We start from the raw sequence: 16,065 nt of genomic DNA, 5'->3' as shown, positions 1-16,065 counted from the left end.
TATAATGTCTGCATTTGCATTATTGCACACACAGCCAAAATGCATTAATAATATTAGGTCTGCCATTCCTTCCTTTTGAAGAAGTGACTTTCACACACACACACACACACACACACACACACACACACACACACACAATCAAACAGAAGCGTTCACAGCTGGTGTTAATTATTTAGCCCTGCGCGAGTTCTTAACTAGCGCTGGTTTTCCAACTAACGTTACACCCTCTGACATGTGGATTCTAGTTTTCAAGTTGACAACAGCAAATCTTGGTTACAAAGTTTGCAGGGCAGGTTATTCCTTTCCTTACTACTTCAGTTCAGATGGTGGTGAGTGAGGGGAGGGGGGGGGCGATGCGGGGAGGAATGTGGCTGGGCTGAGTGCGCCCGTAGAGAAGCAGCAGTGTCTACTCTTCCATACGGAGAGACGCTACTGATCTATACTTCTCCATACATAGGTGTTTTACCGGATTTGTGATTTTTGCTCAGATTGTGCTGTTTGTGTAGGACTTCTAACGCCTTTGTTTGAACGGCTTTTAGCGCATCTAGGAACCGATATGCAGAACCGAAATTACATATTTTGTTTGGGTACCCGGTACCGACAATTTCTTTATCGGTTCCGTACCGGAACCGTATTTCGGTACCCAACCCTACTGATTGTCCTCAGAACCTGTGGCCTTAACTGAAATACTGTCCTGTAGAAATCACCTACTGCCACAAGAGGGCGCTTTAAGTGAAACTTGCTGCACAACATGGTTTAACTGCAGTTCAATTTAAACCATCACTTTACTATTGTCTTAAAATAAGATTTATGGAGACAACTAATGTTCTACATTTCCTCATTTCCCAACCCACGCTATAAAGATAGGATGAACTTAAAGAACACATTCACCGTGGGTGCTCCATGGTGAATATTGTCACTGAAAAAGAAAACATCAAAATGCATGCTGTAGCCTAACTGAAATTATTTGAAATGAAGGCTTGGCAAAAAAGCATTTCCCTCTAGATTGCGGCTGTCAGGTCTTATGTTGAAGTCAAGTTCAGCTTCATGTGGCTGAGGGAGAGACGTAATACCAATTTGGGCCATGTACTAGGCGAAAATAAATAGGTCACCATTCGGCAAATAACTGCAGATCTACAAGCTCACATGGTGTTACCAGAGAGCAATCTCGTAAGCTCGCAAAACTACCTGTGAAAGTGTTCTAAAGTGCAGCTAAGCCTAGCGCAATGCTAAAACAGTAGCCCAGGATGTTCAACAAAGCAGTAAATGTTCAGTGTGTTATTGTATTGATTTTGAATGCTAACAATGTACCAGAAGGAATACTGATATTATGTTTAAATGAATATGAGTATTATTGACTTAAAGGTAGGGTAAGTGATATTTTTGGGTTAAAACAAAAAGTATTTTGTTAAAAGGTTAAAGCACTATATTGTGACAGTAATCATTGCTATTAGTGATGCGCGGGTTGACCCGTAACCCGCGGGTCAACCCGCGGCGCGGGTGGGTCGAGTCAGAATTTCAGAGGAAATTATGCGGGCTGCGGGTGAGCGGGTCAGCCGCTCTCACACGCAAAAAATAAATAAAAAATCAAATGCTCTTTTGTCTTTATTCCTAATAAGAATAAGAATAATAACAATAAAACAGTTTGAATACACTTTTTTTTTTCTAACCATGATTTTACAGAATTAAAAAAAAATCGCGGGTCGCGGGGCGGGTTGAGCCATAGATTTATATATGGGTTCGCGGGGCGGGTTGAGGCGGGTTGGGTTCCGGGGCGGGTCATGAAAAAACCCGACCTGCGCATCACTAATTGCTATAGAGTGTTTGTTCAGTAACAGGAGTCTCCCCGTCTCTCCAGCTCTTTAATAAACAGAAAGTACATTTTCCGGTAGGTGTCAAAATCTCAGCCAATCAGGAGAAAGTACCCATTTTTAAGCTTAATTTTTATAGTGTTCCAGTTCCAATTTTGCCTGCTCATTTCTTAGTGTCATCACTTCCAATTTCACTTGTTTAATCTATATCCTGATTGAGTTCTCTATCCCGATTGGATAAAATTAGAAATGAAACTATAAAACAGAAAATGCATTTTCGTTTCAGTTTCAAAGAGGCGGAGAGACGAGGAGACTCCTTTTACTGAACAAACACTCTATAGCAATGAGTACTATCAGAATATAGAGCTCTTTAACACTTATTTTAAACAAAGAAAATCACTTGCCCTACCTTTAATTTGTATGAATCTCTTCAGTGTTGACACCCATTACCTTTCCTTTCCAACCCTTCACCGTCTCTGCCTTTCCAACCTCATCTTCCCTCGCAGAGTGAAAGTGACGTCTCTGCCAGACAAAATGGACCATCTGTTTTTTAGCGTCAAAGTATTGTTTTTGGACGAGGGCCGAGAGCAGGAGGTGAAGTCCTACCAGTTGCTCCATCTACCGGCCCAGTTCCACACCCTCCCACCCCAGGTTGTGGAGATCGTCGTCTGCCGAGTGAAACCTGTGGACAAGGAGGTCAACTGGAACCCTAGGGTCAGGAGTCTGAGAAAAATTCAATCATCAATTATTCTATTACATGTGGGCAAGCTCCTTAAAGGGATATTTCACCTTCAAAATAAATTTGGGTCATTTTATCGTCTACTCAGGCTTTTGGGAGCACCCCGGACAGTTTTTAAGTTGCTTGATTCAGTATTTAGTTATTTGATATTCATTTTATCAGAGACACCCCCTTCTTAAAAACTGTCTGGGGGGCTGACACAATATCCCTTTAAGTCCTCAACACTGGCTTGCTGGTTTTCATCCAAGATGTCTCATCCAGGATAAATGTAGACATAATGCAAGCTTGTAGATCTGCTAGATATGCACGACATGATGAACATCCAAGTATAAATCATGTGAATTGTGGTAAATGTATATACGTGTCGTGAATAATATTCATCAATGTAACGACTCCGTTTTGCCCCCTGCAGGCTGCCAGAGCCATTGGCCAGAAGATCAGAGGCCTGCAGCACCAAGCCAAAGTCGTTCTCAGCCTAGGAAACACCATCTTCGTTGATCCCATGGTAGGTGTTCATCTTGTAAAGCAGGCACCAAACCATGAGCGTAAAAATGACGATGACGCCCAACTAAGCGCTGATGCTACATACATTGGGGGTGGTGACTAGCGCCTGGATTTCCTGCTTTGGCATGCATGCACGTGCAACCCATATCATGGACTGTTCACTCGGCTGCCCTCTGGCAAAAGGTTTTCGCAGCATCCGATGCAGAACAGCCATATTTTGTGTTTCAAATATTTTTATTATTTTATTTATTTTTAAGTTATAGATGTACATTTTAGCTTCCTTTTTTTTTTTTTAAACAAAAACAAACAGACATAAACACAAAACAGACAGGTAACATGAAAAAAAAAAAAAAAAAAAAAAAAAAACTTAAGCAAAAAACAAAGGAACCCTCCCGCCAGAACAGCCATATTTTGTAAGAGTTTCTTTCCCTAAGCCATCAGACTTGTGAACTCCAGTGTTGATTTTGACAGCAATTTATTTAGTTTTAGTCAGTCTTTTGAATACAATTCCATTTAGTTTTAGTCATCTGAAATCTTTTTAGTTTTTGTCTAGTGTTAGTCGACTAAATATAAGAATAGTCAACTAAATGTACAGTTGATTTAGTCGACTCAAATGTATTTTGGCGGGTCTTAACGGCTTCGTAATGGCTGATTTTAAACTTGTTTGCATGCTGAAAATAGCAGATCTACAAGCTCACAACGTGTCGCAGCTAGCTTCAGAGCGCAACACCTGAGCGCAACCAAACATAAAATTACTCGTCTTTTAGTTCTACTGGATCTCTTCTCCACTAGTCCCTCACTAACAGTTTAGTCAGTTTTTATTTGTTGACGAAATTGTCAATATACTTAGTCATAGTTTTAGTCATCATAGCTTAGTTTTTATTTAGTCTTTATTTAGTTTTCGCCAGTGAGAAAAAGGTAGTCGGCGAACATTTTTGGTCATAGTTTTAGTCTACGAAATCAACACTGGTAAACTAAATAAGTGCAATATCCCCTTAAGCGCAATATCTTCTATCCTTTCTCCGATATGCTGCTGAGGACTCCTTGCTGTGCAATATGTTTCTATATATATAATAATATGTCTCACTATGAACTGACTGTGATTGTATTAGTGGTGTTTTTAGTATTTTTGCATTTATGCATTTTATGTATTGAATGACAAAGCTATTTATCTATCCAAAGTCGTAGTTGGATTAATGTTTAGCGGCCATTGTACTGCCCTGCTTAGAAAAAAATGTGAATGCATCGTTGGACCTCTTTTCTACCTGAATGACTGAGTATTGTCCAACCTACCATCCGCAGGTGCGAATGACCCGCATGCCCGGCATGAAGACACTGATCAACGAGTACAACGTCCACGCTGAGATCCTGAGCACCGGAATGGCTGCCAACAACCCTGAGCATCTGCACTTGCTGAGGGAGCACAAAGACACTGGAGAGCACCCTCACATCACTGGGTGAGAACACCCATAGAAATGACACTGTGATATCGTTGCTGTCGGTGGGGAAAAAAACCTTGCATCAGGAAATAACCTGTGTTCCAGTGAATCCAATATAGTCATTTAGTCACAAGCTTGTGTTAGCCCATTCAATCCCGGAACGAATCTCTGTCATTTCAGATTTCTTTGGCTATTAAAAAATAGCAGATCTACAAGCTCATAGCGCAGCACCGAGTGCCGCGATATGAGCTTGTAGATCTGCTATTTTTTTTTAAATCATGAAAATGTTGGCAAATATTAGATTTTTTTTTTTAAGCAGACATTTCTAACTCAAATCTTTGCTTCTGTGGGTCCCTTGAACTAAATATTTTACAGATGTTTGTTTAAAAAATATATATTCCAAGATTTGCACAAATCTTCACGATTTAAAAAAATATGCAGATCTACAAGCTCATAGCGAAGTAGGGTATCAATTTACCAAGAACAAAGTTGAAGTATGAAGATACAAGGTTTTCTGCCCGACAACAACGATATGTGTCATACGATATGTATTATACAACGTTTCAAGTCATGTGATTGAGACGGCCAGTCTATCAGTACTGGTAGTGGGAATTTTCGGTGCTCAAAATGCAAATGCACTGTGGCTTCACGTGGATCAGTCACGCATGTGAATTAACCCATTGAGACCTGAAGCCGATTCTACATGTCTCCTGAATCTCAACAGTTTTCTGAAAAACGTATGTTTCTATATCAGTGGTGCTCAATCTTTTTCATGTCAAGGACCCCCAAAATTGTATGTATTTGGCCGCGGACCCCCATCAAAATATTTAGTTCCAGGGACCCCCCAGAAGCAAAGATTTGAGTTAAAAATGTTCGCTTTAAAAATATAGATATTCAAAGATTTGCACACATTTTCACGAAATAGCAGATCTACAAGCTCGTAGCGCGGCACTCGGTGCCGCGCTATGAGCTTGTATATCTGCTATTTTTGAATAGCCCAAAGTGTAAAATAATGCTTTTTTTAGCTCAAATCTAAAAATGACACAGTTCCAGGTCTTAATGGGTTAACCACTTCAATTCCACTTCCTTCACCAATGCGGCGTGGTTCTGCGCAGGGTTGCCAGGTCCGCTTATTATAAGCGAGTTTGGGGCTTGTTTTTCTGTAAAGTTGCTTGTAAATATTGGTAGTTGCGGGTTTGCGGTTTTTGGGGCTTGTTTCTAAAGTGTAGTTGTTTACTTGGGCTTGTTTTCTAATGTTGTTTAAACCAGTGGTCCTCAACCATTTTCTTGTCAAGGACCCCCAGATTAATATGTGGGCCTAATCTGTCTGCAGAGTACACCCCCATATGAAAACATTTTATGCCAGGGACCCATACAACATTTGGGTTGTTAAAATGTTTAAAAAGATATTCCAAATTTTTTCACATTTTCATAATCAGCTATTTTCAAATAGCCTAGCCCCTGGCCTAGTCGCTTCTTTTGGACTTGTTTTCATAGACCTGGTTGCTTATTTCTCTCGCAAAATCTGGCACGATTTGCGGATTCCCCCGCATTGCATGTTTAGATGGAGACGCAAGGCTGAGCGTTTCCAAAGATTTCCACTCGGGAAGGTGGTTTCACTTTGTTATGTTTTCAACCTCCGATAACGCCCGGTACCGTCTAAATGGACGGCACATCTGATATTTTATTTTGCCGTTTTCTGTAGAGACCGTTGTCGTCTAAAGGGGGGCCACAGACTTCATGTGGTCAGTCTATAGAGAACCGAAGTCTGACATCACTGCCGCTTATCCCCCTGGGTCAGAGTTATTGAAAATCTCCATAGAGAAATCTTAGATGGTGTCATATAAACGGTGTTGATTTTGAAAATTTTGATTTAGTTTTAGTCATAGTCTTTTGAACAAAATTGCATTTAGTTTTAGTCATCTGTAATGTTTTAGTTTTTGTCTAGTTTTGGTCGACTAAATTATTATTTGACTAATTCAATTATAGTTGACTAAATCTACTGTTGATTTAGTCGTCTAAAATGTGTTTTGGCGGGCCTTGATGGCGTCCTAATGGCTGATTTTACACTTGGGGCTGCGACGCGTTGTGAGCTTGTAGATCTGCTATTTTCAGAGGGCAACACCAGAGCGCAACCAAACATAAAATGACTTATAGTTCTACTGGATCTCTTCACCACTAGTCCCTCCATAACATTTTAGTGTTGTTTTTATTTGTTGACGAGTATGTTTAGTCTTGTTTTTTGTCGTCATAGCTTAGTTTTTATTTCGTTTTCATTTCATTTTGGTCAGTGAAAAAAGATAGTCGACGAACGTTTTTCGTCATTGTTTTAGTCGACGAAATCAACACTGCATATAAGAACTGTTTTTGATTGTTTGAATACTTTATTATTCAGAAACGTAAGGCACCAGGTACTAGGGCTGTCAACTTTCCTCAGAAATGATGTTCGATTATATTGGTCTTAAAAATGTGCAGATATTTGAATTCGAATATTATTATTATAAAAAAATGTATTCTACTTTTTTTTTTTTTTAGATTTTTCTTTTTCTTTTTTTTCACAAACAGTACAAAAAACAATGTATCGAGTGCTCGGATCCAATAAAACATCTTTTGTTTGTTTTTATAACCTCATACATTGTTTTTTGTATTGCCCCTGTCAAATAAACATTTTTCTTTATTCGAATATTAATTTCCATATTCGAATATACATATTTTCCCAATATTCGAATAATATTGGAATATCGAATATTCGTTTGACAGCCCTACGAGGTACAGTCAGACATAGATGCTAAAAGGATGAGACAATAAAGTCCTGGGGACTCGTTTCCATTGTGGTCCTATGGGTCTCACTCACTTTGGGGCGGCAGTGGCCCAGGAGGTAGAGCGGCAGCTTGTGAAACAGAAGGTTCCCAGTTCGAACCCGGGCTCCCCCAGAGTTGGTGTCGAAGTTTCTTTGAGCAAGACACTGACTGAACCCCTAATTGCTCCCGATGAGCAGGTTGGTACCTTGCATGGTTTCCGTCGTCGGTGTGTGTGTGTGCGTGCGTGCGTGCGTGCGCGTGTGTGAATGGGTGAATGTGAAGTACATTGTAAAGTGCTTTGGAGAAAAGCGCTAAATAAATGCTGTCCATATATAAATGCAGTCCAAGTCCATTTGGAGAAGTAGTTAGTCATCTCAGACAAGCAAAGTGTGTTGGAATTAGGTGGGTCATGGGCTTTAGGCTGAGAAGTAGTCGGATCAGTTTGTTTTGGGAGGTCTGAAGCTTAGTTTTCAGTGACATTGAGATGTTGGGAGAACCAAAAGGTGCAAGCATAGTGAAAGTGGCATTGAATGAGTGACCCAGGGTTAGTGACTAGTGAGGGTGTCGTCAGAACTTCGGTAGTCTTATGACGTAATATTTTTTTTTACCCCTTTTTCTCCCCAATTTAGTCGTTATGCCAATTGATTCCTCCCACACACATTTCTGTGTTGTCACTACTGTTCTATCCTACTGACTCACCTACTCGAAAGGTTTGGTGTGAATTAAGGTTGGGCGATATGCCAAAATATTCCTATCGACTTACTTTTTAGCGGTGCCAACCGCTCTATATCTGACTTTGTCCGTGTGTCCGGGTGTCCGTGTGTCTGTCCGGACACCCGGACATTCTTATTGGCTGGGCTATAAACAAATATTGATGACAACATCAATACGGGGCTCATCAAAGGCACCGCTTCCTTCACACAGGGTGTGAATTTTTATATTTGGACAAATAATACATCGTGCCGCTGAGGGATAAATCACCCGCCCGGGCCGCCCTCTCCTGTAACTAAAGGGACTCTCGACTGAGCACAACAAGAGCGTGCCGTCATCATAATCATTATCATCATCATCAATCATTATTAGAATGGCGCAAATTGATTAACATTTTGCGCACGCTTTGTATTGCGCATTTAATTTGGCTATATTTGAAGTTTAATTTTCGAGGAGGCAGACAATTAGGAAAATAAAATGACAAATATCGTCCAAAAAAATCGTCCAATAAAAACAACCGACGATTAGACTCAACCAATTGCCAATATATTCGCCATATCGTCCAACCTTAGTGTGAATGACTGACTCCATACAATGCGTTAAGTAGCCTTGTCTGTTTTCAACTAGCAGTATTGAGCTGGAATCTACACACAGCTCAGAGAGCAGCTGTTGTCGTGCAGTAAGGCAGAGAGAGAGAGATGGGCACTGCTGACACACCTTTATGTACTGCATTGCTTGTTTCTCACCTCAAATGTTTTCAGATACATATTTGAATGTGCAGTTTAAGTTTAAAATGAGTAATGCACCGTCTGGCCGGCATCTTAAGTTGGATAAGGAACGTTAGCAGCCCGAGTGTATCCCTTTTTGTTTTTGAGGTTTGAATATTTTCACAATAGGTAGGCTAGGCCTAGACCATATTTATTTTGGTTTACAATTGAATTTGATGTAAAAATATTTATGTTTGAAGGAGATTTATTATACACAGCACATTCTAAATAAAATATTTCTATGTATTTGACTGCTGTTATTAACTGATGAAAAAGTAGCTGTGTACAGTAATGAAAAACAATTAAGATGCTTTGAGATGCATCATAGAATTGAGTCGAATCACTAACCGATCAATCATCTATGATGTCAACACTGACAGTGTTGTGACTAGGGTTGGCTATCGTTTGGGCTTTATTTGATACCTAAATCTAAACGGGCAGTTTTTAAAGTGTTGCCAATGTCTAAACAGATACAAACTAACAACCACAACATGACGGTCAGTGACATTAATGGCTTTTTTTTTGTCAAGGCAAATTTTACAGCATATCAACTGTTAACAGTGTAGTTAAATATAAATGATTGCTATACATTTGACATAAGAATTCACAGTATAAATACGGAGGTAGCATTCTACTTGCTATTCTACAAATTGTAGGTGCAAACAGAAATATGACATTTGCCTTTTCTGGCAAAAACTCACAATGATGGTATAAATACAAGATTTGCATAATTTCTTAACATTGATAACTTAATCTAACCTATAAAAAAATCTACAATTAAAAAAGACAATGACGTGTCTTTGATTTAATTAATCTTTAGTCTAAGTTGTTAGTTACTAGTTGGTTATAACAAGCCTAAAACAATCTCAAACTAAATTTAAAAGGTAATATATCTAAGAGCCATAGTCTGATTGTTTAAGTAATCGCAGATTAATTGATTATCCTACTATAATTCTACAAACCTCTGTAGTGGTGTGTGTGTGTAGTGGTGAGGCCAAAATTGGTTCTGCCCGGTTCTCCTCAGTGGCTGGAGCAATTGATCTGAATTTGCACACAGCCATTGACCATTACCATGCCCACGGAACTGCTGAGCCCGTTTTTCCGATATCACCAAATCTCAGCTGTTTATTAGCGTTTTTGTCTGAAACACTGTTGCCATGGTTACGGCTGCCCAGCGGTGGGATGACCCCGCGAGCCATGGGACGAACTGCCTCCCGGGTTGCCAGATATGGCGACCAGATCCAAACTGTTCATTTGAGGGACAGAAGTACTGCTTGTGTGGGACGGGCGGGAATTTATAGCAACTTATTACTTAAGTAGCTATTAAATGCCTTGATGTCATATTCGTCCATAGGCCTAATACTGCCTATCATTTTGTTATGAACCTGCTGTAGCTAGGGATATTTCTCATGTTATTTTAACATGCTTAAAGGGGAAATCCACCCATTTTCAATATTTAACTATGTCATTAATATAGCATAAAGAAGTTGTGTGGAAATAAGAAAAAAGTTCCCCCCTTTCTGTGTTGCCTTGAAATGGAGGATTGATTGTGGGTTTAACATTGCAAATTACAACATGATGACTCATCATGTTGTACACACTTGGAAAACACTTGGAAAACAACAGAAATCCAAGAGAATTTACTTTTGTGAATCCATTAACATGGAAGAAGGCAATCTTTTTTTTTGTTGTGATCACGTGATTTCTGGGTGTACTCTTCTTTGGTGGTGCTTGGATCATTCACAGGCTGCGGAGCAGCGCCCCGATGTTGATGTTTGGTGTTAGCATGTTGTTTTGGTTAGTTTGGTGTTATGTTTTGGTTAGTTTGGTTTTGGCATGTTGTTTTGGTTAGTTTGATGTTTTGGTGTTCGTAGGCCTGACCTCGACTAGTCGAATAATTAGTCGCGGGGGGTCCAAGTCGACTGCGTGTCTCTTAGTCGAATCTAGTCGAGAAAAAAAAAAACACACACACGTAACTGCCACTTTATTCTTCTTATTCCTCGTCTTTGTATTGGTATTGTTTGTGTTGGAGCGCCTCAGTGCGACTGCAGAGTTCATGTGCAACCTCTTCCAGAGAGATATAGAGACTCTAGAAACTCTGCTGGAGACACAAAACAAATTGTGTAGACTTGGCCCTTTGAAATAAAATGTATTTTGGCCCTTTGTATTTCCTTTTTTTTTTGCATTAGTCGACTGCCAGTCGACTATTGGCAATTAGTCGCCAATTAGATTCGACTAAACAAATCCTTAGTCGGGGACAGGCCTATGGTGTTGAGTATTTTGGTGTTGGCATGTTTTGGTTAGTTTGTAGTACCATGTCTTGACACTTGGTGGTGGGCATACAGGAAGCACAGACACACAGGTGCGACAATTAGTGTGGGCACAGAGTGAAGGGAGCACACTGTTCCTACCAGGTAGCAGACAGACAAACAGACAAATATGGACTGAGGAATTCAAAGGAAACTGGGCTACAAGGAGCCATGAGAGAGACTACTCGTTTAACTGGTACGTTCTTGTTGCAGAATAAATGTGTGGTGTGCTTCAAACAAAATGAATATTGACTTGACTTTGTTTGTATGCCTGCGTATAGGACACTTCCTTTCATGTGTTACATGTGTGCATGTAATGGTGAAGTGGAAATTGGTTGAAAATCGCCGTTATAATGCTTTTTTTTTGCATCTACCTGGTCTAAAATGGGGACAATGCCTTATTAAGTTGAATAAATCATTTACGATGCACTTGTGACTCGGGTGTGAAAACAGGCTTATGTTAAACGGTGATTTCTGTGTTGTAGGATGGAGGTCACTGCGATGGCCATGGAGAACAACATGCCGACGGCGGACGCAGCACTGGCCGCAGTCATCAGTAGAGCTGAAAGTGTGAGCAAGAAAAATGCCTGTGGTCCAAAGATCCCCGTCCAGTCGGTCTGTCCACAGACCTGTCCGCAAGCTGCTGCTGCTGCCGCCACAGACTCTGTTCAAGTCCAACAGCGAGAAAAGGAGCCTGTTGCTTCTCCTCAGCCTCCTGAAATTCAACCACAGGGAGCCATTCGTCCTTTGGTTGAACCAGTCCCACCCAATGCCCCACTACAGCCTGCTGAATCAGTCCACCACCCCCATGCCCCACTTCAGCCTGCTGAACCAGTCCACCACCCCCATGCCCCACTTCAGCCTGCATCTGCTGATCAAACCAAGCACTCGGACAGACGGCCTCTGACCAAACCGTGGAATGACGTTTTAGCCAATCTCAGGAATACAGCTCTAAGGATGAGGTTGGTGTCGTTGTTTTTTTTTAACCACTTAAGCCCTATTTTATACTTTGGCTACAAATGGCCAATCTACAATCTCACAGCGCATCGTGACGCATTGTGAGCGTGTCGACTTTGTTTTGAAAAATCTTTAAAAAAAGAAAAAAAAGGCCTTGGTACATACTGTAAATGCATACTGTGCCCCGTGAGCCTTGTTTTGTTTTTCTTATTAATCTTTGTGGCTGTTATTCTAGCTATGCTTTTGGTAATAATGGGACATGGCTTATTTAGAAAGAATTGCCCTCAAATGTAATTTTTCTGGTCAGTAACCTTTGCTATTGCATTATTGTACGTGGGTAATCCATCAATAAAACAATGTATGCATAATTGTTTTTATATACAGTAAGGGAAACCAAGGATTCGCCGTCCAAAACGGTCTGTCTGCAGAGCTCATCCCTTCTGAAAATGGTAAATGAAAATGCAAAAATCATCTAACCTTCATTAGAGTCGGTCCAAGTTGCAACATGATGTATCCACACAAATTCATCAAATAAAAGCATGGTTTAATGTTTGTAGTCCTATAGATTACCATCCATACTAGGGTTGCAACTATCAATTATTTTCTTAGTGATTATTCTATCGATTACTGTTCAATTCATCTAGAAACGTTTTTTTGTTTTAAATGTCAATTATATAACGGTATCAACATGATAACATTCCAATTAATTTATCATCAACTAAATGTATTAGTCTGATTTATTAAGTAATTAAATAAGTCCTATTTTATACTTAGTAGTAGTAGTACAACGTTTAGTTCACAAGATCTACGAGCTGCTACAGTAGATCTGCTATTTTTGCTATTGTAATTAAAATCGTTTTGTTTTTTAATTATAGATTAGTTTGATTTACTGTTGCACCCCTCAAAACCGTGTGTTTTAGATCCATTATCAACCCACAGCTGCCTTTTGGAAATTAGAATGGTTCATGTGTTTTTGTTGAAGGTGTCTATGTCCTCGAAGGCCTTCTTGTAGAGTTCAGTGTGAGTGTATGCGTGCCGTGTAAGCGGGCCAATTATGAAGTATTGTTATAATTTCTATCCATGTCCATTTCAGGTCTCCCCATCAGTGAGAATCAAATGAATGGTTGTCAGCAGCTCATCAGTGGCGGTAAACCAAACGATGCTGCCTCGACAGAAAGGTACAAATTAGTAAAACAAAAACCTGGAAGCACGCACCAGGAACACCGCTGGGAAAGAAACATTCTTTGATTTAGCTGAGCAACAGCACTCTGAGATTCGCTAAGTGATTCAGGTCAACCATACACAATGTTTCTCCTTGTTGCTGAGTTTTGTTCCTGTGTGATTTGTCCGTTCCAGCTTCCACCCTCAGATAAAGTGGCATCAGAGGAAAGAGTCGGTGATTGTGAATGTTAAGCTCTCCAATCCAGTGTCACAGAAATGTGAATTCTACTCCAACCGTGTGGTGTACAGGTCTGTTGTGGGATGCGGATGTGATGGCTCATTGGTTTACATTCGTGACCTTTATGGCATAGTGACTAAAATCATAACGGCTGTTGGGTGAAAATGCCAGCATAGCGTTTTGCGTTTCATACAGTATCATTGTTGTCGGGCAGAAACCTTGTATCTTCATATTTCAACTGAACTTGTAGATCTGATATTTTTGAAAAATCTTGTGCAGATATTTGAATATATATATATATTTAGGAAGGAAACATTTTTGACTCAAATCTTTGCTTCTGGGGGTCCCTGATATGAAAAGGTTTGAGCACCACTGATATAGCAACATATACTGTCATATACTGATTTAGAAAACATTTTTAGATATGTGTTTGGCCGCGGACCCTCATCTCAATGTTTTGTTCCAGGGGACCCCCAGAAACAAAGATTTGAGTTACAAATGTTCGCTTTAAAAATATACAGTATATATTCAAAGATTTGCACAAATGTTCAAGATTTTTCTGAAATAGCAGATCTACAAGCTCATAGCGCGGCACTCGGTGCTATGAGCTTGTATATCTGCTATTTTTGTATATATCTGCTATTTTTGAATAGCCAAAGAAATCTTAAAATGACCCAGATGTGTTTCCCGGTTTGAATGGGTTAATTTCTATCGATTTGTCACCCCATGGAGACTTGAATTAATGGCTATTTTTTTTGTTTTTGTCGCATTCCTAAGCCAATAATTTCATGACCAGCGGACCGGTAGACAGCGGTTCCGGTAGGAGATACAAAGGAGACTCTTTGTGTCTCTGCCATGACTCTACCAGACATCAAATTATGGTCTTAGGAATGCGACAAAAGCAAAAAAATATCCATGAATTCAAGTCTCCATGGGGTGACTAAAAAGTAATTTTTGGGGGTGAACTATCCCTTTAATGTCTGTGCCGTTTCTCTTCAGTGGCAGTGTGGATAACAGGCCCTACAGGGCTGACTTGGAGCTTCAGGACAGCATCATTGCAGACCAGTGCTCCTGGGCCGTCAAGTGCAACGAGCCAGTCCTCACATTGGTGAAGCAGCAGAAGGGATCCTGGGACAAGCTCGTCAAACACAAGGTGCAATACTGCCATTTCTACGCGCGTTTTACACTTTGTTGTGCGGCGGCGGCGTCATGCGCCGAAAATAGCCGATCTACAAGGTCACAACGTGTCGCGAAACGAGACGCGTTGTGAGCTTGTTGGTCAGCTATTTGCATCATCTTAGTAATTGAACCATAGTATAGTAATGTTTCTTTCTTTTACAGAATAATTGTGTTCGGTATGACCTTGACTACTATGAGGACATGGAGGAAGAGAATACACCGAAATGTAGGTTAATAGGTTCATATCTGAATATAAACGTGAAATGTGAAATCTGTGTTTTCCAGTTGTAGAAGAGAGATGTTGTCAAATGAATGTAACTGAACTGTTAAGGTAATTTGGCAATTTGTTTGTCATAACTGTGTTTAACTGTTGAAGTGGCCTATATATTAAAAAGTCCAGGTCCAGGCACTGGCGATACGTAGATAGGCCTTTAATTCAGTGAGCTAGATACAATCAAATACACTTTGACTTGCACCTTCTTCAGTGTTTAGTGAGATAATGTATCCATTGAATGGATACAGTCTCTCTCTGTCTTCATTTTCAAATGTTACAAATAGTATAATAAATGGGGGAAACAACTTCATGTAATGACGTTGACATGAATTACATCTTCAGCTATGAGTAGTGTCGGCGGATTTACATTTTCCACAATGGCGCATTTTCCTAATTATGAACTTTCACTAAAATATTTTTCTTTTCTCCTTGTTGTTCGACAGGTGGGCGGTTTGTAGAGACCATGGAAGATGATGATGGTGTGGATTCATCCAGTGACAGTGAGCTCGACTGAAGCCCTGGAGACTCCTTGTGTGTTACAGAGGAACAGTGAGGGTGTATATGGCTCTATGTATCATCGCTGTCAGGCAGAAAGGTGTTTCTCCATCTTTCAATGTTTCACCCACTTAGAATTGTGCTGCGACAAAGTTTGATTTTTTTCTTTTTCATAACCTATTGATTGATTGATTGAATACTTTTATTAGTGGCAGGGAGAACAAAAATATCTCACGGTAAAGAAGAACATGTCAAGGATAGGCAAAACACTAAGATATCTACATTAGGCCTGACCTCGAATAGTCGACTAATTAGTCGCGGGGGGTCCGGGTCGATTGCGTGTCTCTTAGTCGAATCTAGTCGAGGAAAAAAAAAAACACGTAACTTCCACTTTATTCTTCTTATTCCTCTTGTTTGTGTTGGAGCGCCTCAGTGCGGCTGCAGAGTTCATGTGCAACCTCTTCCAGAGAGAGATAGAGACACTAGAAACTCTGCTGGAGACACAAAACAAACTGTGTAGACTTGGCCCTTTGAAATAAAATGTATTTTGGCCCTTTTTTTCTTCTTTTTTTGCATTAGTCGACTGCCAGTCGACTATTGGCAATTAGTCGCCAATTAGATTCGACTAAACAAATCCTTAGTCGGGGACAGGCCTAATCTACATACAACATAAGCTAACA

At 40.2% G+C, this 16,065-nt stretch overlaps 1 protein-coding gene across 1 annotated transcript in view; it reads left to right on the top strand.

Annotated features, from left to right (window-relative positions):
* The window catches only part of tdrd12 (tudor domain containing 12), a gene marked incomplete at both ends in the record, with an annotated part of 35,574 nt that extends 20,170 nt beyond the window's left edge, over positions 1-15,404 (top strand). The window contains 8 exons of the mRNA XM_084059428.1: positions 2,318-2,525; positions 2,963-3,055; positions 4,357-4,511; positions 11,567-12,043; positions 13,395-13,508; positions 14,437-14,590; positions 14,779-14,842; positions 15,334-15,404. Of these exons, the coding sequence (XP_083915554.1) occupies positions 2,318-2,525; positions 2,963-3,055; positions 4,357-4,511; positions 11,567-12,043; positions 13,395-13,508; positions 14,437-14,590; positions 14,779-14,842; positions 15,334-15,404 (1,336 nt within the window). The remainder of the gene's footprint in view (positions 1-2,317; positions 2,526-2,962; positions 3,056-4,356; positions 4,512-11,566; positions 12,044-13,394; positions 13,509-14,436; positions 14,591-14,778; positions 14,843-15,333) is intronic.
* Positions 15,405-16,065: the final 661 nt, after the last annotated feature.

The sequence above is a fragment of the Gymnoscopelus microlampas genome, assembly GCF_963454915.1.
Source record: "Gymnoscopelus microlampas genome assembly, chromosome: 6".
NCBI classification, from domain to species: Eukaryota; Metazoa; Chordata; class Actinopteri; order Myctophiformes; family Myctophidae; genus Gymnoscopelus; species Gymnoscopelus microlampas.
This window is presented reverse-complemented; position numbering and strand designations above follow the sequence as displayed.